The sequence below is a fragment of the Rhinolophus hipposideros genome (genome assembly GCF_964194185.1).
Source record: "Rhinolophus hipposideros genome assembly, chromosome: 1".
Classification (NCBI taxonomy): domain Eukaryota; kingdom Metazoa; phylum Chordata; class Mammalia; order Chiroptera; family Rhinolophidae; genus Rhinolophus; species Rhinolophus hipposideros.
In genome coordinates this window covers 81180491-81201640 of record NC_138047.1, presented here as the reverse complement: position 1 = coordinate 81201640, position 21150 = coordinate 81180491, and the positions used below count along the sequence as shown (strand labels likewise).

At 35.1% G+C, this 21150-nt stretch overlaps 1 protein-coding gene across 1 annotated transcript in view; it reads left to right on the top strand.

Moving 5' to 3' along the window:
* COL25A1 (collagen type XXV alpha 1 chain) overlaps positions 1–21150 on the top strand; it is a 436533-nt gene that overhangs the window by 353186 nt on the left and 62197 nt on the right. Inside the window, exons 14-19 of the mRNA XM_081052890.1 lie at positions 45–98; positions 2519–2545; positions 4914–4958; positions 11454–11486; positions 11914–11949; positions 16586–16630. Coding sequence (XP_080909016.1) covers positions 45–98; positions 2519–2545; positions 4914–4958; positions 11454–11486; positions 11914–11949; positions 16586–16630 — 240 coding nt within the window. The remainder of the gene's footprint in view (positions 1–44; positions 99–2518; positions 2546–4913; positions 4959–11453; positions 11487–11913; positions 11950–16585; positions 16631–21150) is intronic.

The following is a 21150-nucleotide window of genomic DNA, read 5'->3' as shown; positions in this document are numbered from 1 at the left end:
TTGTCTGTTTCATTAAGTAGTACCTTTCTTTTTTTTTTTTTGAGGGTGAGCCCGGGTTGCCTGGAACAGTAGGACAGGACGGGATACCAGGGCCAAAGGTTAGTACAAATAAAACCAAGCAGAATCATTTGAGATATGACTTTAAATGAAACCGTAAACTATTACACAATTTTTAATATCCCACTAGTTTTACCTGGATGGAATTTTTTATTAATAGTATAATATGCTATACTACAGAACTTTCTGACTAATGAATAAATTATGTTTATGATTCTTATTAGCATTCCAAATGCAGAAAAACAAATACAGGATATGACTGTTTAAAATCTATATTCTGAGATACTCGAATAACATGAGAAAAACCATGTTTCAAATATGACTTGTCGTTTGCCACTTAATATGGGCATATCAAAATGTACGCCATATACATACTACCTACAATTTGCATAATAGTTACAAAACTTTAAAGATGATTTACACAGTGCCATATGGTTTTTCCTCAAGATTTGGCCACCTCCAGCACTTATAAAACATAACTAATTAATCAAATGAAGAGCAGAATAAAGCTATGGCATGTTTAAAATTTTTAAAATTGATGTAGTCAATTACTAAATAGGGAAAAAATGTAATGAAGAATTTTTTTGGATTGCAAGTTTTCTTTGTTTCTTGAAGAACAAATGAATCTGTTAAATATAAAAAGATTGGTGTCGGTTTAGTTTAAACCAAACAGGCAGACAAATCCCAAATCCTTTGATGAGTGAACATCCCTTGAAGTACAAAACTAACGTCTAATCCCATCAGCTGTGCTGGTATTTATCCATACCCACAGATGCCTGTCAGCTGATTTTACAGATCACATTGCTATTGACAGACGCCTAGGATGGACCTAAAATTTATAGACCTGTCCTTTGTCCTGCAGGAGAGGAAAGAAAATATTCCTTCTGGTACTACAACCATTGTCCTGTCTTTCCCCTCTCTTGTTCCATGCTAAAAAACAAATGATAGGAGTTAATGCTTAATGCATGTTCTCAGTGCTATTCTTCTGTTGCCTAGCGACCATATGGATGGATGTTGAGCACTGAAAGATGGTCAGAAATTCAGAAAGCCAAAGGGTCAGGCTGACTTCCAGCAAATGAAAAGAATCTTGCCTTCAAACTGAGTTCCAAAGTGGGTTATAATTTTTTAAAACACAACAGTCATCTTAAACCATTTTTTAAGTAGTTGATCTCATGGCAACATTTATTCATGTTTTTCACAAAGGGAGTATTATCATCACGTGTAATTTGCTTACGAACTCTCCCACTCCATCCCCTGTCCCTTCCTGCATAAAGTGAAAATGAGATTATTTTCAGAACACAATTTTTTCATTTTAGTCCTCATACTGTCCTAGTCATCATTTGGAGTAAAGACATTCTCCTAAACTCCCTTTGATTCTTCCCCATTCTAGTGTCTTTCCTGAAGGTACTGATGCCTCCTAAAATACACCTGATTGAGAACATGCTGGTTGCCAGTAAGCTAAAAAGAGTTCATGACATTGGGAAGGCCCCAAGTTCAGGACTGTGTTTGTGGTCCTGTTAAGGGCAGACAGTTTGGGGAACTACAGTGGGACTCCAGACTTCTGAAATAATCCACGTACTAGGGGCTGCTTTGAATCAAGACTTCATGGAGGGATGTGCTAGCCCGCCTTCCTGATTCTGAGTTTGGACAGAACAAAAAGTCCTAGACCAAGAAGCCACCCAAGATGGTAAATTGCTACCACATTGTTCCCCTTTGAATCCCAAAAGCTAGTTTAAGAATGATAATCTTAAAAATCTTTCTTTAGTCCTCTCAAAGCAGACAATTAAGATTACATTTAACATTGATATCTATACCCAATTCTCCAGGAAACTCATCTTGCCATTTGTTTTCATATAGCAACTGTATATTGCTATAATCTAAAGAAAAGAATTAGTGAATGAACTAATCAAAAACAGTTTTGGGGACAAAGAGGAAAAACTGAGGGTTGTTAGATGGGCGGGGGGTGGGGATACGGGAGAAGATGAGGGTATTAGAAAACAGTCGGGAACCACAAGATGGCCTCAGGGTTTTTGAAAATTAATTTGGGAACGTAATCAATAATGTTGTAAAGATTTTGTAGGGTATCCGATGGACACGTGTCCCATTTGGGAGACCACCTCAGGGATGCTGTACATGCCCGATCATGGCACTGTACACCAGAAGCTAAACATTAATGAATGCCAACTATAATTTTATATATATAATGTGATGGCTCGGTGTGAGGTCGGAGGGATAATGGATGGGGGGAGGGGGGTTCACAGTGTGAGGGATATAAATGATGAACGTCTAAGTATTACCTTGTCTTGTGCACCAGAAACTAATAAAAAGAAAAAAAGAAAAAGAAGAAAAAGAAAGGGTCACATATGATTTACCTACTATGTTCAGTATCTGACTTTGTTTGGTGTTGCTTAATTAGGTTTTATAATTTAATATGTCAATCAATCTTTGTTCTTTTGCCCAGGGAGAACCTGGAGAACAAGGAGAAAAGGTGAGACTGATTCTTCCTGCATTTACTGGTATATTCCCCCCGCCCCAGAAAAGGTACCAACTGAACTGTATATAAGTATGAATAGATAGATAGATAGAGATAGTTATTGATATTATGACCACTGTTTTTCCCCCAAACAATTAATTAGTGAAAGGAGAAAATAGTGTAATTCTTATGAATAGACAGAAGGTTTAAAGAAAGGAAAGAAAAGGAGCAAATTTAAATATTCTATTATCTGTCTTCTAAATGGCTTTCAAAAACCCCTGGGCCTGCAAAATTTCTGTTCTCGTCACTCGCTCCTGCCACTCCGGTGCCTTTCTCAGCATCCACATCTCTCTACTGCTACTTAGGTCACTAAGTTAAAGGAATACAGATGTTTACCTACAGCAAATATGCAGAGTTGCCCCACAAAGAATTCCCATAAAAACCAAAAAGAGAAACAGAAGAAGGAGAGTGCCATGTGCTAAATTTCTCCTAGACATCCTCCCTTACTACCTTTTGGTTGTCCTGATAATTTTAGACCCTCTACATATTGTAGTGCTAGTGTTCTTGGTTCCCATACTGTTTACTTTAATAGTGTTTGAGCAGTGTGTCATCTGCGTGAGAAACTACCACCGTACTATGTAATGCTCTTCATAAGTGATCCGATCTTTCTGAAAAATCAGTATTATCACCTCTGATCCCAAAAGAAGTACATCTAAAGACACAGCAGTTTTCTTGAATGTAAGTGTAATTTTTGGCATTGTAAAAAAAAAAGAAAAAAATTTATTTCAATGGAAGGAAAGCAAAAGACCAGGTCAGTCAGTCCTTTCGTTGTATGACCACTTAGAGCCAGTCTTTCTAATAGGAAAGTTTGTTTCATTTATTTTGCTTTTTTAATGAAAGGATTTCTAAGCAACTTTTTAAAAAGTATGCTAATAGACTGCCTATCAAAGTTCCCTTATGATAGATTATCAATACATTTACTTGGCATCCAACCATTCATGGTAATTAACTTAAAATTAATTAGTCATCAGATGACTCTTGTTTAGAAATTAAGGAAGGAAAGGGAGTAGTGCCAGCACCTTTCCGGGATTCATCAGATAAAGCGGCTCAGGCTCCCCAGGCTGCTGTGGGTTGCCCATCACCAGAGATAAATGCCTGAGCAGGTTAGCTTCCTGCTTATTGAAACAAGAAAAGCAAATAGGAATAAGTAAATGTCTCCCGCCCTTGCCGTGCCTCCTTCTCCCAGGGAAACCATTGCCAGTAGTTTCTCTCTTACGCTAAGGAAATTTTTAAACGATAGAAAAGTGACCTCTAATGAAGTGAGACAGAAGAGCATGCCGGCTTATGGAATGGAAGAACTATAGTGCATTATTGTTGCTACTGGCTATCGTTAGCAGCTTCTGTGTCAGATACTGTCCTAGTTGCCTTACACACAGTATATTGTTTATGTCTGAGGATCTTATAACGTATTCTTGCCCTTACACGTGAGAAATTGGATGCAAAGAGAATTTTACCCGGTAGGTGCTGGAGCCGGGCTTGGTCTCTCTGGCTCCAAATCCATGATGCTTCTACCACAACATGCTGTAAGATTTAAATGAAAGAATTCTGAATTTAAGGAAGCAAAGCATGGGTAATAAACAAATGATTTTTTTCCCTCTAATGCATCGCTTTCTGGGTAGAAAGCACATGTCAGGAAGGGAATAGACATAGGAAATCTCAAAAATAACCAACGAAGCATAAACTCCCCAATTTGTTTTACTATGGTTAAAAAAAAGCAGTTTTCTAATAAAATATAAAACATTCATTTCACAAATGCCCGACATGCTGGCACAGATAAATCAAATACTCAGGGCACAGGTTTTGAGGACCAGATCATACATTTTGAGGCTCTGGAGATTTGAGATGCTCTTGAAGACAAGAGTAATAGGATTTATATAGATCGAAGGGAAAGGAGAGGCAGGGGTCCAGGTGGCAGGAATGGCCTGAGGAAGGACACAGAGGTGGTGAGGCACATGGCACACGGAGGGAGTGGTCAGGAGAAAGTCTGACAGTGGAGCTCTGAGCAGAGGCGTAAAGAGATGGCGTTAAGGAGGCTTTACGTGCCAGGATAAGCTGTTAGAAATCAGAGAAATTGCTGCTGTCTGTCAATAACATGGAGTAGTTTTAAACTGTTCAGCCACGTTCACTGTAATAAAATGTATTTGGACCAGTGACATCAGGCAGCTGCTCAGGTAAAAGTACGTTAGCTTTGTAGAACATTTACAACAGATTTTAATATATGTATACTAGTAGTGCTTCTGAAAGAAAACGTAAGATAATGGGTAATATTCTTTGCTAATGTCACCAATATATTTCACATCTATCGCTCTTTTCCCCCTCTTAGGGAGATGCTGGAGAGAGCGGCCCCAAAGGTGACTCAGGCGAAAAGGTACAAGTGTTGTGAAATATGGAAGAGTATGTATATGAGCAGAAATATTATTTTGTATATGTGAAAATGGGAGATTTTGAGAAAAGTAAGTGAATGGTAGTATTTTAATATGACAAGATCAGAGATGATTTTACAAGTTTAGAAAATATTTAAATATTTAATTTATAAAAGGTGATTATTCCACAAGCTCCTAGCTACAAATTTAAATATTTGAAACATAAATGGTATGTCACAAATTCTAGAAAATGTGTAGCTAAACTTACAGTAATATGGCTTTCAAGAATAAAAACTCTTATTCGTGTATAAGTGGGACACTTCCTTTATATTCAGAGATATAAAAATAGAGTTCCTAAAGTGATTCCATTTGTCCCAATTTTAGGAGAGAACATGTCAGAGGATTGGGATGAGATTTAAAAGTTTGAAAGTTAATGTCACTTGATTAGAGCAACCTTGAAGATTTCCCTCAACTTGAAATCTGCTATGTCCAGATATTTTGTCAGCTTTTGTTTTGTCATTATTTTTTATCTTTTAAACCATCATTCATATTACAGTGGTCTCGTGGTTCATCTTCCTATCTCCTCTTTTTTCCCCAGTCTATCATTACCGCTTTTGCTTAGATTCATGCTTGCAGACATATTTGATATCAGAAGGATATTTTACTTCACTTGTGCTATATGTTAAGAATTAAGAAAAAGATCATTTAAGAAACTGAAAATAAAATAGTCAGATTTTAATTTAAATTAGGCTAAGTAATTGAGTAATGAAAAAAAGAATTGAATTATTCATTTAGGCTTATAGTTCAGAATAAGAATTCTACTTTAAAAATTATTACTGTACAGATGGATAATGGTTACTCATAAAAACATACTTATAAAATAAAGAGAAATTTATCTTTCTCATTTTTGTAAATATTAATATAAATATGGTATGGTGGTGGAATGAATTGGTATCATCAAGTAGCAATTGTGTTTGTATACAAGGAGCAGTCTAGAAATTAGACTCTCAGTTTCTTGTAGACCAGGGTTCCCAACCTCAGCCTTATTGATATATAGGACCAGACAATTGTTGTGGGGACTGTTGGATGTTTAACATCATTCCTGGCCTTTGTCTACTCCGTGCCACTAGCACCCTTGAATTGTGACAACTAAACCCATCTCATGACATTGCCAAATGTCCCCTGAAGGGTAAAATTACCCCTAATTGAGAACTTACCTGTCAAATTTAAGTATCATGCTATAAACAAATATGGCATGAATAAGTTTAATACTAATGAGACCAATGATATAGCTCGATTATACCCAGAGTCAAAATTTCAAACCCCCGATATATGAATGTGGGTGTTATATTTAACTTTCTTGTTTTGCTTAGAAGCGTAGGTTAACGCACTTTTCTTGTAAAGGGCCAGAAAATAAATATTTTAGGTTTCGTGGGCCATATGCTCTCTGTCACAATTGCTCAACTCTTTCATTGCAGCATGACAGCACCTATAGACAGTATGTACACAACTGAGTGTGGCTGTGCCCTATAAAACTTTATTTTTGGATACTGAAATTTTAATTTCATGTCATTTTTATGTGTCATGAAATATTATTATTCCTTTGGTATTTTTTTAACGATGTAAAAAAGGTAAAAACCATTCTTAGCTCATGAGCCACACAAAAACAGGTGGGTAGGTGATTTCGCCCCACGGACCATAGTTGCCAACCTCTGCTTAGAGAAAGGAAATCTAAATAGAGAATAGTTTCTTCAAGTAGGAAAAAACGTTATGCCAAGTCTGAACTATGTGAACTTATGTAGAGAATTTTATGCTTTGTATTTTTTAAAGCTTAAAGATGTATTTTTAAAGCTTCGTTTTTGCAATGTAGGCCAATAATTGTTTCTTTAGTCATACATTTTTTTAAATTTAATTTTCCAATAGTAAAGCGACCTTTTTGCTTTGAAAAGACCAAGTTCATCTCAAAGGAATACTGTTCTTATTTTTCTATTAATGCAAATCATTTACCATACTGACTCACACATAGTAAACTCTCAATAAATGTTAGCTTTCTTACCACATGGAAATGGAAATCAACTAGATTGGTTGTTTTTCTTTTTTATCAAAAAGTTTTATTAGTCAACTGAAATTAAGTACAAGAAATGCTTCAGTTAAAACGGAAATCATTTCTATAAACTTTCAATGGGTCTAAACAGGGAATTGTAAATAGGAATCTGTAACGTATAATATGTAATCTGACCTGTAGCATTCATCCCCGAGAATGCTGTAATTGGAATATAATTTTTGATGTGTTTTTTTAAACATTTCCTGCTTCTGTCACATAATTTGTTTCCAGCATGTTGCAAACAGTCTTCTCATGGCCTTGGTTTCAGTATGTGAAACTCATTCATCATTTACCAAGTTTGAGATGTAAAATCAAAAAATGCTTCTTTTCTGCCATTGATGTAGTAAATTACGTCAGTGACTGATTCACTTTAATAGGATTTTTTTCCTTTTGATCCAACTCAGTGCCTTTGGATGGTAAAGCAATCTAAGCCTTTCCAGACTGGTCATCTGGAAACACTGTGGAACTGTAAAAACCACTAGGCTGGGTTTCTCCATGCCTAGCGAGTACACTCTAGCTTTAAGAATGACCTGCCAGAGACTGATTCCAATGGTGTGTGGAGTCACTATGGAAGGGTATGTTCTGCTCTTTGGAGTGTTGATTCCACCAACAAACATAAAAATGCATTTCTTATCTATTATCCCCCACTTGAAAGTAGGTGTTTTTGCAGCACACTGAATGATCATGCCACTCTATTCACAATTTTCTCTGTTGATTCAGATGCTCCATCTTCACTATTACCTGCCTGTGCCTTCATTTTCTTTGCTCCCCCATCTCCATTCCTATATAGACTGTCTTCTTAGTTTAAGCCTTATATCGTCTTTGATTTGCATCCTCTGAGCCTTCGCGGAAGCCACACCCATATTTGCAACCACCAATTAAATTGTATTCTTTCCTAAAATCACCATGAAGAGCTAGCTATCTCAGTGGGCGTGCCCACCACAATCAGTGCAGAGCCATCTCTAAATTAACAACGTATGATTCCCTTAGCTTAGAACACTCTTCTCTCTAACCACCTCCACTTCCACCTCCTTCTTCTAATCCTATTCCTTGGTCCACTCAAATCTAAATTTATGTCATTTCCCTGGGGCAGCCTTTCAGCCTCCTCTGAATTGGTTAGGTTACCTACTGTATGCTCCACAGCCCTCTTTATGATCCCTTTCATAACTGTATCATGATTATAATTCTGTAATCCTTTGTTTATTGGACATCCAGCTCACTGAAAAAGAAAAACCAAACAAATGAACACAAAACTATATGATACCAACCGTTAAATTTCTAGCACCAATACAAGTTCCTGGCACATAGTTGGAAGATAATAAATATTTATTCAATGAACAACCATTAATTTTTTTTTTTTACTTTCAACTTTTTCTCATTTTCATTTAATGGCAGAACTTTTTCCTGTACCATTTATTTGCTTATCATGTCTTCTGTGTAGATGCACAATTTTCCAAACATGAGAACCTCTTCCTAGCCCAGATTTTTTTTAATGAAAAGAAAGTATCTTTCATGCTTTCAATCAGTAATATTTTTGTACACATGTATAAGTAAATGATTATCATATGCACAGGACAAGGATGGGAGTGGCAACTGTCTCTCCCAGCTCCTAGCAACTCTGCATCCAGAACATGGCTGGCACATAATTGGTGCTCAATAAATATTTATTGAACAGATTATTGAATGATAGAAATGTGCCCACACTCACTTCATATAGCCACATAGGCGTTATTAACACACATATATAATTATATAATGAGTTTTGTGTTTGAAAATAATTAAACCAAAAACGAAACTCTGTGTGCTTCAATGATAAATAATAAAGTCAAATTCATTTACCTCAAGTATCTTCTCAAAGTATTTCCCCCATTTATGATTTGCCCTTTGAAAACTTTTATTTCCAAACCAACTGATTTATAAAGCTAGGAATATACTTAAGGCACAGTGGGTTTTTTCCAACTTTAATACTGTATTCATTTTCACTGGTAGAGGAATGAGGATTATAAACACTGACTGTTAGATTGCCACTATTTGCAGCATTATCCTTTAAAATGTTTAACATGAATGTCTTCCAGCAGATGCCTTATCACTTGAAAGTTATAAAAATCTTTGAGATTTCACAGTTCTAATTTTTTAAAAAGAGAATTAAAATATCACTCATAGTTGTCCATCGTATGAAACTGCTCCAATATCTACAAATAAATCAGCCTTTCAAAAAATTGCCTTTTTTTCCATCCACTTTCTAAGAACTAAATCTAGTCTTTATTCTCCTTAGTGAATGGATTATATTCACTAGAAATGGATTTAACTTTCTGTTAAAACATTAGAAAACATTTTAAATTACAATTAATATAAGGAACTTCCTTTTATTTGCAAGTTTACAACAGCCTTTATGTCTTGTCGAAATGAAATAAACCAATAATTGTTTTCTTAGTCTAATAAAAAAGAACATGGCAATAGAATTTAGGAAGTCCAAAATTCACTTAGCCTCTAGTTGTTGCAATTCCCTCATCTATTAAATGAAAATAGTAATATCTGCCTCATCTCCTGAGAGTTTTGTGATGTATAAGTTAGATGAAAAAAGGGACTTAGCCAAGTCAAAATTGCTTTTATGAATACAAAGGTCTTATTGTGCAAAATACTGCGAACCTGATTCATTGGCGTTGATGGTTTTCAGACTTGATTTAGTAGAATTAGAAATAACTATTATTTTATTAGTCACATTTATTTCACTTCCCATGCAGAACTCAATTGAATGTTAATGATTGGTAAGAGAAATCAGTATCATTCTACAGTAAGACAGTATTTGGGATCCTCTTCTTTATATTTCATCATGTTTTAATTTTTCCTTGGAAACTAGTAATTACAGATGTCAAAGAATCTTACATATATATCAGTTTCCTTAACAAGCTAATTTATGTCCTTCTCCTTCTTAAGCTTTTTTTTCTTATTTTTGCCTTCTAAAGATGTTTTCATTTTGATTCTGGACTTCTGACTTGCTTAAAACATTCTTTTTGAGATTTGTTCATTCATTCACCATATATATGTGTCAAGCATATACTATGGGCCAGGCCCTGAATAAAAATAGACACGAAATCTGATTGTCTAATGGAGGGACAGACAATGAATAGGTAGAAAACATAATTACTAAGTGAGCTATGCTGCACAGTATGATGTGTGTGGGAGAGGGATGTTTCTAGGTTGGCTGGTGAAGGGTTATTTGAGGCAAAGCCACTAGAGCCGAGACCCAAAGAAAGAGAAAGTGCCAGCCATGAGAAGAAGGAAGAGGAGAGAGGAATCGAGGGAGGGGCACATATACAGAGGCCTGAGGCCTTATCTCTCTCTCTCTCTCTAGAGAGATTGATGACTAGCTTCCAAATCTACAAGGAAATAGACTCCTAGAGCTCCTTGAGCACTTGCACCGATATGAGAGCTGAGAAAATCCCAATATGTGCCTTTCTTCTTGTGGCTGTTTCTATTTTCTTGACAATCTCAAACAACCAAGTCTTCTCCCTTTATTTTCCTTATAGCATGTTCATGAGACAGAAGGCTAGAAGGAGCTTAGAAATGTACACCCTTTGCTTGCCTCATTTCAGAAATAAGCAGCATTCTCAGCCATCCTCCATATTCTTTTCCATTAGTCCCTATCTGCTTATTCGTAACACATTTGCTCTCAAAATGTAGTCACCCTCTATGAAATCCGGGTGGAAAACAGTGCCTTTTAGAAAACCAGATTCCATCTCAAGATTTTCTCTCAGATTTACATGTGTCCCTGTCACCCACAAATCATTCATCATCCTGTAACTTTCCGGTGACTGTGTTACAATGAAATAAGTGTAAAGCTAAAAAAAAAAAAAAATGCCGGCCATAACTGTGACAGTGCTTCATGAGGAAGACAGTCTGACCTACTACATGGCTTTTTCGAACTCAACATCATTAACCCTTGACTTCATCTGTTGAACCCTGACTTTCTGAGGACCGAAAGGGTCAGGGAACTCCCACTAAATGGTAGTCACTGACATTAATAAATTCCAGAAATAGAGAAAACCAAAATTCCAGATCCCCAAATTATAATTTATTGCTTTAAAATACAATTTTAGCACTATGTACAGGGAAAGATCCGTACTTATATGTTTCTATTTATTTCAAGGAATGTAGTCCTTATGTATTTTGCCTGCAAAGTAGACTCATGTTTTTAGAAAAGCACAGTGTTTATCTTGGAAATTGTTGACATCTTAACAGCTGACATATTGATACGAAGTGTTACCGAGCCTGGTTAGGCCCATTAGTCATGGGGTGCCTGTCAAGCGTGCCCCTGTTGATAATGGCTCTCTGCATGTTTGTGTGTTTCCTATTCCCTTGACTGTGGAATAATCTCTCATGGGTTTCATTTTAGGGTGACCCAGGATCATCTGCTGCAGGAATTAAGGTAACGACAGCCTTGCAAATGTTTGTACCCCAGGAGTTACAGTGTTGATTTTTATAAGCCTCTGCTTTCTCTTCTCTTTTAACACCTTTAATGGTTATAACTCTGTTCCTATTCTCCAGCAATAATCAGCTTCCAAATGCAACAGAGAGTAACTGCTGGAAATCTGATAAAGACTTAAGATGTCTTGCCTTCTCTTGCCTTTCTGATTGATTGGTTTTTATGGAAATGTGGATTTGTATGTGAGTTTTAATCACAGCAAAAAAAAAAAAATTCCTGTGTTTAGCGACATGGAGAGTAACAGAATGAAATAAATGAAATGTATGTGATCCAGGAGGCTGGGCCATCTCTTTGAGAGTGTCCAGAGGCCTAATGTTTTGGAAAAATCCTTTTAAGACTGTCCTTTTCATCTTTGGCTTTCTTTGACCAGGGAGAACCAGGAGAATCGGGTCGTCCAGGGCAAAAGGTAATATCTCTATTCTGGTGTGTTCTTTGTACTGTCTTGTATTCACCATTTTATACCTACTATCCACTGTGTAATACAAAACTATTGCAAAGTGTTGTAGTTTTTATGCTTTGCATGCTGAGTGTTATTGATTTGCATTTTAAAAGGGTTGAAGCTGACCACAGCAAAAGTGAAAACATACTCTGTACATGTAAAACAAAGCTTTAGGAACTAAAGTCTGCATGTACTGACCTGTTTGAGACTAACAAAGATAAGTTGTGTTGGAATGGCAACAACTTACCTTGCATGTTTAGAGATACTCTACCTGTTTCTATCTTTCATGAGAAGAAATGAATATTTACTAAACCAACTTAGTAGAGAATGATGTACAGTTTTTTAAAAATTATATTCCTTTTATTTCAAACACTTCCCTAACTGATAATTTTTATGTGAATAACATCTATCTGCACTGAATGTCATACAAAGAGGTTTGTTCATAAAGTGAAATTTAATTAGAGACACTAACCAAACCACTTGATCCAATCTATATATACATATTAATTTATTTCATCATTTGTGCTTCACTTCAGTGATAAATTAGAGGACATGCAGTGAATATGTTTAGATTCATATTCTCATTTCAGTCTGAGGCAGGAAACAACTGTTAGCAGTTTATCGTCTGAGCATCTGGATATCAATGCCCAGTGTAGTCAGATTTGAGATAACAGATGTATTATAGCTAACAAGTAAATGGGAACTCCATATTAGGTTAAATCTCTGAAGATCATGAGTCTGCCTTTGTCTAGCTGATGTTGTAGAAAAAGAAAAAACAACATGAATAGAAACAGAATCTACCTCATTAGTGTAAAGGGAAAAAGAATAAATTCCCTCGTATTCGTTTGGAACCTTAAAACATAATAAAACAAAGTTTCCACATTCTTGAAATCTGAGAGGATCATAGCTTTGTTTTACACACTTTGGAGTAAAGTAATTTTTAAGACAGTCCTTCACCTTCTTTCAATGTTTCTCTAATTTAAAATTAGATTTTGCTCTTGAAACTAAGAATCTAAGAGTAGTAATGATTCATGAAGCACAGTTTCTGGTAAAGTTGAGACTTTTCCAAAGAGCCCAGCAAAACTCTGAAAATTTTGCTATTCAAGTCCTAAGATTTCCTACTGATTCTTTATTTGAGAAACTTAAAATTAGTGATATCATCACAGATCCATGGGCTGCTTTGGTTTAAAAAAGCAATTAATCTTCTCACATGGTCTAATTTTAGGTCTCTCAGTTTTTAAAAATTAAAGGCTAAATTTAAACTGCTCTTCAATTCTGTGCTAAAAGAAAAGTTTGCAAGACTGTTACATCCTTTTTAAAAAACAAAACCAATCTGCCAAAATCTCATATAGGTTCCACTGTTTTCAGAGTGGAAGATCCAAATTGATTTTCAATCGCTTAATAAAACATTGCCTTATGATTATTTAAAAATACAGTTTAGATTCATTTCTGGAAGTTTATAGGTTTACATATGGAAACATTGAATTTCTTTTGTATTTCATTAAACACCTGTTTTAAATTATATTGAGAGAAGCTTACAACCAATCTGAATGAACATGTGCCCTGAAATGAGCAGCATCTTTTTCATTAATATTGAGGCCAGATTCTACCCTTTGACGCAATCTCACTTTCCCACAATATTTATGACTTCCTTTGTCTAATATCTGGATTTGGCAATACTTACCCAAGCATTGATTTAAAAGTAGAGTATTTCCATGCTTGCTGCTTACTTAGATTAGAAAATGACAAACAGAAGTGAGTATAGAATCAATTCAAGAGATCTTCTGTGGCATTTTTCTCACCACTGCAAAATTATGTTGTGGGTTCACTGGTACTTAAGCTCCTGCATTAGGGACATTCCCAGAAAAGTAGAGGATATCATGACAGAAGGAAAAGCCCTTTGATTAGCTTTCCACTGTCTGGTATTTTGCAGTAGGAAAGGTTTGTTCTTTAGACTAACATTCAGAATGTAGGAATGATTTCACTATAGTTTTTTTTCCTTTTACAGACTCAATAACAATGTGTATGATTGATACATGAGTTAGTGTGTTTATATGTTTGTAAAGTGAGTATGTAGATTTATAAAACAGGTATTATGTTTCACCACATAATCCTTACCTTATTTTTTTAAATTTCGAAGGGATATTTCAAAATATTGGAAGGGACCCTCACAGTTTAATTATATCTTGAAGTCTGTCACACATGGGCATTGAGGGAAAGCAAGTTCCAACTTTGACAGCAGACAAGGATCTCCTATAATGGAGAATAAAGAGTGAAAGGGAAAGAAAAGCAGAGGATAATATATCTGTATGAAGGTTAATCTTCTTGGACAAGTATTCTCCAAATGGAATAACAAAACAATTTCAATTATGACCCAGATCTGACCTTGAGCTGTGTATGACCAAGAACTCAACTCAGAGAAGTTCCTGCATGAAGGAACAGGAAGAATGGAGAAATTAAATAACTATCTCTTAATTAAAAGCTAAGCCTTCATGGTATACAGATAGGAAATTTATATAGGAAGAAATGTCTTCCTAAAAATATTAAGAGATGTTCCACAAAGGGTAACATTAAATATTTTATAATTTTTCATTATGTCAACTTTTAAGTAAACATAAATTTGGAAAGGTCAAATTTATAAAAATACAAGGGTATGAAATAATAATTCCTGAAACATTTTTCATTAATAAGTACATTTATAACCTCTATACATACATACATACATACATACATACATATATACACACACATATGATAAAGGGGACTGCTTAATGCTCAAAGTCTCTGTAAGTAGTCAATCTGTATTATAAAATATTCCATAATATCTTATACATCTTTCTCATTGGTAGAAAACATGGGAGCGTGTCGATGTATGCATGTGTATATAAATACCTTTCTTCAAATTGGTCATATGATCCTTTTAATTTTGTGAGAGGAAAGGGTGTAGTGAGAACTCCTGCTGGGAAACGGTCTTACAACCTATACATTTCCACACATGTTTCAAATAGGATGTCCTGAGTTTTAGGGGACTTTTATAAAACAATACAAAACAATAGATTTGTCACCAATATGTTTACTTTTGTTTGTTGCATACTCTACAGCAATTTAGTGTTTTTCAAGGCCTTATACTTTTTTACAAAAAAGTAAAAGAGAATCTTCAGTAAAATATGGATACAAATCCTTTTTCCTAAATTTTCCTAAATTTGTTGATTAAAGAATGAAAGAGGAAGAAAAATTAAAATAAAATGTATAAAGTTGTGTCTGTACAAAGTTTAATCTACTTGGACATATATTCTTTGAATGGAATATCACATTGTTCATATTCATCCTTTCTTCTCGGGCTTAATCTCATCTTAGTGTTGTTCACAGTGCAAACTTTCAATTGTAGTTTCAGACAGAATAGCTTTTCTTTTGCATTCCTGAAGCACCTTTGCCCTAAACCATCAAAGAAGTCATTGTCCTTTTTATGTCTATCCATACAGATTAATAAACAGTATATTAACTGATTTTGTGATATTACCAGAGCAAGTTGTGACTTCATAATTTGAAAGTAATAATACTAAATATGAAGAGTCTGATTGTTCTTAGTAGGTTTTCTTTGGAATGGGGGTTGTTAAAGCATTTAGATTAAAAGAAGTGCCTCCCTCTACTACTTTAATGGTTAGTTTGATGCTCCTATCTCTTTTAGGATAGCTATCATCCCACTGATTGACCATCATGAAAATGTGTGACCCTTTTACCTTCAAATGTTATTTCCATAAATAGTCATCTCAGTCAAACACAAGATGGGCTTTCATTTTCTCCAGCAATTCCATTATGTTTCTTTAGTGGAATTTGGGAGATTTTCTAAGTAATGTAACCTCTTGTCACTATACTTTGTACTTAAAATAACGTGGACCATTCTGTGAAAATGAGAAGGTTTATTGTGACTCCAGCATGCTCACCCAAAATGTACCACTTAATCTCAAACCTGTATTCAGGAACAGCTGCATGGTACCATTAGCCCTAAATTGCTAACCAGGGTTACCCAGACTCAACAATTGTCAGAAATATGGGCTGGAGTTAAGCATAATATTAACCAGGCATTTATCTTCTCATCATTCGGGAATGGAAAAGAAATATTACTATACTTTTAAGTGAGCCAGACTTTTAATGTATATTGTTTTGATGTAACCATCTGTTCATACAGCCAACTCTTGATTATCTGAGGTAAGAGAGCACTGAACTAGGAGGCATTAGTTAGATACATGCATAATCCTCATTTCAGCAAAGAGCTTCAGCCTCCCCAACAAATCATGTACCAGGAAGTAATAAAACATGGGAGTTTCTTCTCCATTTACTTCTCTTCCCTTCTGGTAGAGATGCCAGTGAGCCGTGAAGTGGCAGGAAAAGGAAAAAAAAACCTGAAAAATCTGCAGAAATGGTCAACCTGTCCCTGAATCAAGAGTTGACTGAACTGTATATTTTCACCAAACTTCTTGAAAAGAGACCATGTATATATAGATAGATGGCAAGTATTCAGCTAGGAACATTTGCCATGCTTTTCTCCAGGGACTGACTGAGTGGATATTGTTCTGTAATCCTGTGTGATTTTCCTATGTAGGGTGAACCAGGGCTTCCTGGGCTTCCTGGACTTCCGGGGATAAAGGTAAATACTGCACGGACAGTCTTGGTTTCATAGAACTGCAACTGTGAGAGTCACAAAAGTTGGAGGAAAATAGGGAAAAAATATATAGTGCTGTTCTTTAAATACTCACCAGCCATCTCAACCAATTAAATTTTTGAATTAAAAATTAAGCACAGGTATTTCTAAAGTTTTCCATTGCTATCTGGACTGTATATTCTGCTATTTAACCTACTATGCCCCTTAAGCAAATGTAAGCAAATGTACATTTCCCATTAAGCAAATGTAAAAGCCACTTCATTTGAAGTCATAGGAATTCTTTAAAGTCTAGAATGTCTACCTTCACATTTTATTCTTAAGAGCCTATCAAATTTTGACCAGAATTAGAGTCTTTACTTCCCCATAAATCTAACATTTAGGCAGCTGTTTTTGTGATTCACCCATTATAATAATCCCCCCCAAATGTTTTGTGTTTCCACTTCCTGTCAATAATTCTCATGGAGAAGTACAAATCATTTCACTAAACTATTTTAACCTATATACTTTTTATGTATCTCTTGAAATAATTGCTTCAAGCTTAGTTTGAAACATTATTTTACATGTTTTTAAACCATCTAAAAATGTGAAGAAATATATTTTTTAAATTATTAAAAATTTTTCACATGGCAACTGACAAGGCTTAAAAGTTCTACTGCATTAGATAGAGTAGTTACTCCCTTAAAATCAGCTTCTTATTTTAAAGTTCTTTTCTAAATTCTATAATTTTTTGATAGGGTAGCATAATGCAAGTAGGTTTTTACTTACATTATTCTCACTTTTTGAGTTTTGAATTGCTCTCTACTGTACATTGGACCATTCTAAAATTAATATTCCTAGTTTCAGTGTAAGGTTGCATATACTGTTTCATGAATGTTGTATTTGAAGTGTGTTATATGAAATAATATGATTTTAGAAAAAATATGTTAAATTATTGAGTTCCCAGACATCATATGGTATCATATATAATATTTTATGAACACATGTGGTATAATTATCAGACATGAAAGCTGTCTTCCAGGTTGGCACTCAGAAATTTTGGTTCTGCTTTTTGTTTGATGGTTCCAGATTAGTGTTATAGAAATTCAGATGTGTGTTTTTAATATATTTTTAGTTTTTGGCTTCTTCAGTGAAAAAGTACACTCTATGACAATAGTTTACTAAAGAGTCAAAGTTATTTCCTCATCATTTGGTATATAACAAAAACTACTTAATAAAACAATATGTGATTTTGTATTGTAGAGTAAATTTATGGCAGTTCCTTTGTAATTCCCACACATTTTAAAAAGAGTTTTCAAAAAATGATTAGAGGATCATAGATTTTTAAAATAAATTTAAGAAAGTCATATTCATCATGATTTGTAAAGAACGTGGTAGCATTATAAATAAGGGGAAAGCCTTTAAAGGAGGGGGCATTTTAGAAGGACTCGGGGGTTTCCTACAGCACTTGTCTGTAGGTCAGCAGGGCTGTGCTGCCAACACCAAGTCACATGACAGGAACCTCAGTGCTGTGCTGAAATCGTTGTGCACTTCCTTGTTGAGAGAGAGTAGTATATAGGGTAAAGGTATTTGGATTTTTTTTCCCTCTAACACAAACAAACAAAAAACAATTTCAATTACTACTATTCTGTATTATTACCTTTACGTTATTTTATGTCCTCCACCATGAAAAATATCCCAGGTCATTTTTCTAGTTATCTGTGGACTAATCTGAAAGTTTGGAACTTTTTCAAGTTGGGAAGGATGTTGATGATATGCCACCTCCAGTAAATGCTTTTGTTCCTCGGGTCATAGTCAAATTTTTTGCCAGACAAATTTTGTTGAGATCACATAGCTGATATTTTCCTTTGCTTTTCTAACTTTGACTAGTGATTATAGTGACAAGAAGCTATCAATTGACAAAAACCTTTTCATCGCTCACTTTCCTGTGTAATTACCAAGTACTGTTGGATAACTATCTACTATGTTACTTAAATCACGGATTCTGTTTTTGGATGAATAAGCTTTATCCTCTTGCTCTAGTTCAAGATGTGAGTGATAAGCTTTCCTCAAAATGCAGTAAATGCTCAGTATCAATAAGTAATTTTGTAAAGGAAACATTTTAAGAACACATCATAGCCACTAGTAGTCATTGGGCATTTATAACTGTAGAGTTAATAATTTATAATTTTATGATATAACTTCATTACTTGGGGTATTCTTTATTCCTTTAATATATGTTGCTTCAATTAGGTAGCTAACCACAGGAGAGTTAAGCATGATTTTATAGTTTGAAAGCATAACAATATTTAAAAGATGATACCACCGTGTATGGATTTTGAAAGCGTGGTAGCAAGAACATTAGTCATAACCTCCGTAGACTTGTGTTTGTTTATGCTTTGGAAATACTTCCTGTTGCTATTCATCTCCTTCTTATCTGCTGGTACTACAGAGAGCATGCAAATGCCATCCATTATTTCCAAGACGTTGAGGAAACCAGCCATGACATACCAGGGGAGCTTTGATTTGCCACCTGTTGCTCTCGGGGAATGGTTGGAAACTTAATGAGCATCCAAATGCCTTCCACACAGCTCTCAGGAAATGAGCAAAGTGCCTAAATACAGACAGCAGACTCGTCTATCTATCACTTCAGGGTCCCACTCAGAGAAAAGTGCTAATACCTTAGGCATACATAATAAAAGTCACTTAGAACAGGCATAACTTAATTTCAAATTACACTTAAGCTTCCGGCACAAGTACTGGAAAGTCCTCTCACCATGTGGAAGACATTTGAAATTCCTATTTCATGCATTCATGGTTCATATAGTGTCAAGATGTTCAATTGGGAAAATTAAATTATGCACAATGTACCATGCAGACTAATCTTCTGGAATAAGATTTGAGCTCAGAAAATTATTTTTATAAACAAGCCTTCAGATATATTTTTCATGGGCAAAACTTATTGTAACTAGCTTTCCTGGTATTACATAAAAGAGTAAGATTCAAAGTTCCTATTTTAAAAAGCTTTTCTCTCTATGCTTGTTTTGAAAAATGTAGATACATTACTTAGCCCTTAGGTGATTATATGACCCTAGTAATTAGGGAGAAATAGAACAGTGATGAAGAGTCCTGAGTGTAGAACCAAATCACCAGCTGCAGATCCTGGTCTGACCCCCTCAGCAGTTTCTGAGTCTATAGCCTGATGTTAGACAAGTTTCATAACCTCTCTGCACTCCAATTTCCTTCTAAAATGAGAATCATTACTGTCCATGACTCAGAGGGTTGTTGTGAGGATTAAATGAATTAATATATGTGTAGCTCCTAAAATATTGCCAAGCATAAAGTAAATGCTATATGAATTTTAGCTATTATTCTTTCTTCCTCTTGGAGCAGCTCAGAATATTGGAAACATTGGTTACATACCTATCTGTTCTGTATAGTCTTTCCTCATGTGAGTAATTTTAACCTAAAGAACATAAAGCTATTATACTTCACAGGTTAATAGACGTAAATTCTTTTGCAGTGACAGGTGAATGCTAAGAGCAGTAAGGTAACCTGCTTTCTCTTGAACCATGGCATCACGGTATTCTCCTTTTCCTATAACCCAAATGTACTCCAGGAGCAAAGGATGAGGGACCATACTCTTCTGGGCATAAGACATGGTACTGTCCAAGTTCTCTTCCCCGACCCTATTTACACAAAAAGCAAAAGGAAAACAACATTTAATAAGGAAATTATCTAGGCCCCAGTCGTGGTGTTGCCCAGTCCAAGACATTTTTTTACAAATATTGATTTTCAGTGCTTGCTTTTCTCCTTTCAACGTAGACCACCAGTTTATCTCATCACATTCAAAAAGTAAGTTGGAAAAAAATATATAGCACAATAAAAATAAAACTTAATACAGTAGGGAGACCTAATACATAAAAAATTACAGCAAATCAGGAAAAAAACATACAAAGCATTTAGTTGGCAAAGAAATTTTTATGGTATTTTTCCCTCAAAGCTTGATGTTGTTGTTCTGGCTTCTCCATTGGTGAAAATTTGACATTTAGATCAAGAACTTGAGGATTGGGAGGGTATGAGACAGTAACTAACTCTTTGTACCTCATTGTATGAAATCATCCTTGACACCAAGGATATAAAGACTAACTTTTACAGGTGGCAGGAATACTTACTTTGGCATTCTTAGGATCCACTGAAAATGTGATTCCTTCCTCCGAAACATCAACTCACATTTTACAAATAGCAGAGGAAAGTTTTTGGAAGTAACATAGGATGTGAAATAAATTCCTAAGAGAAAGAAGAAAAGGAAGAAATACTGGTTAAAAGGATAGTGTTGTGTTATTGTTACTTATAATTATTTCCTGCTTGCACAAAGTGCATCTGAGCAGTTGAATAATTTAAGAGTACAATTAAGAAATTCATAGAACCAGAAATCAGAGATTGCTTAGCAGCCAGAAGGAAACCTCCAATAAATACACCCAATGTGCTTTCATGATGTAATCCTGGTAAGAAAAAAAAAAAAGCAG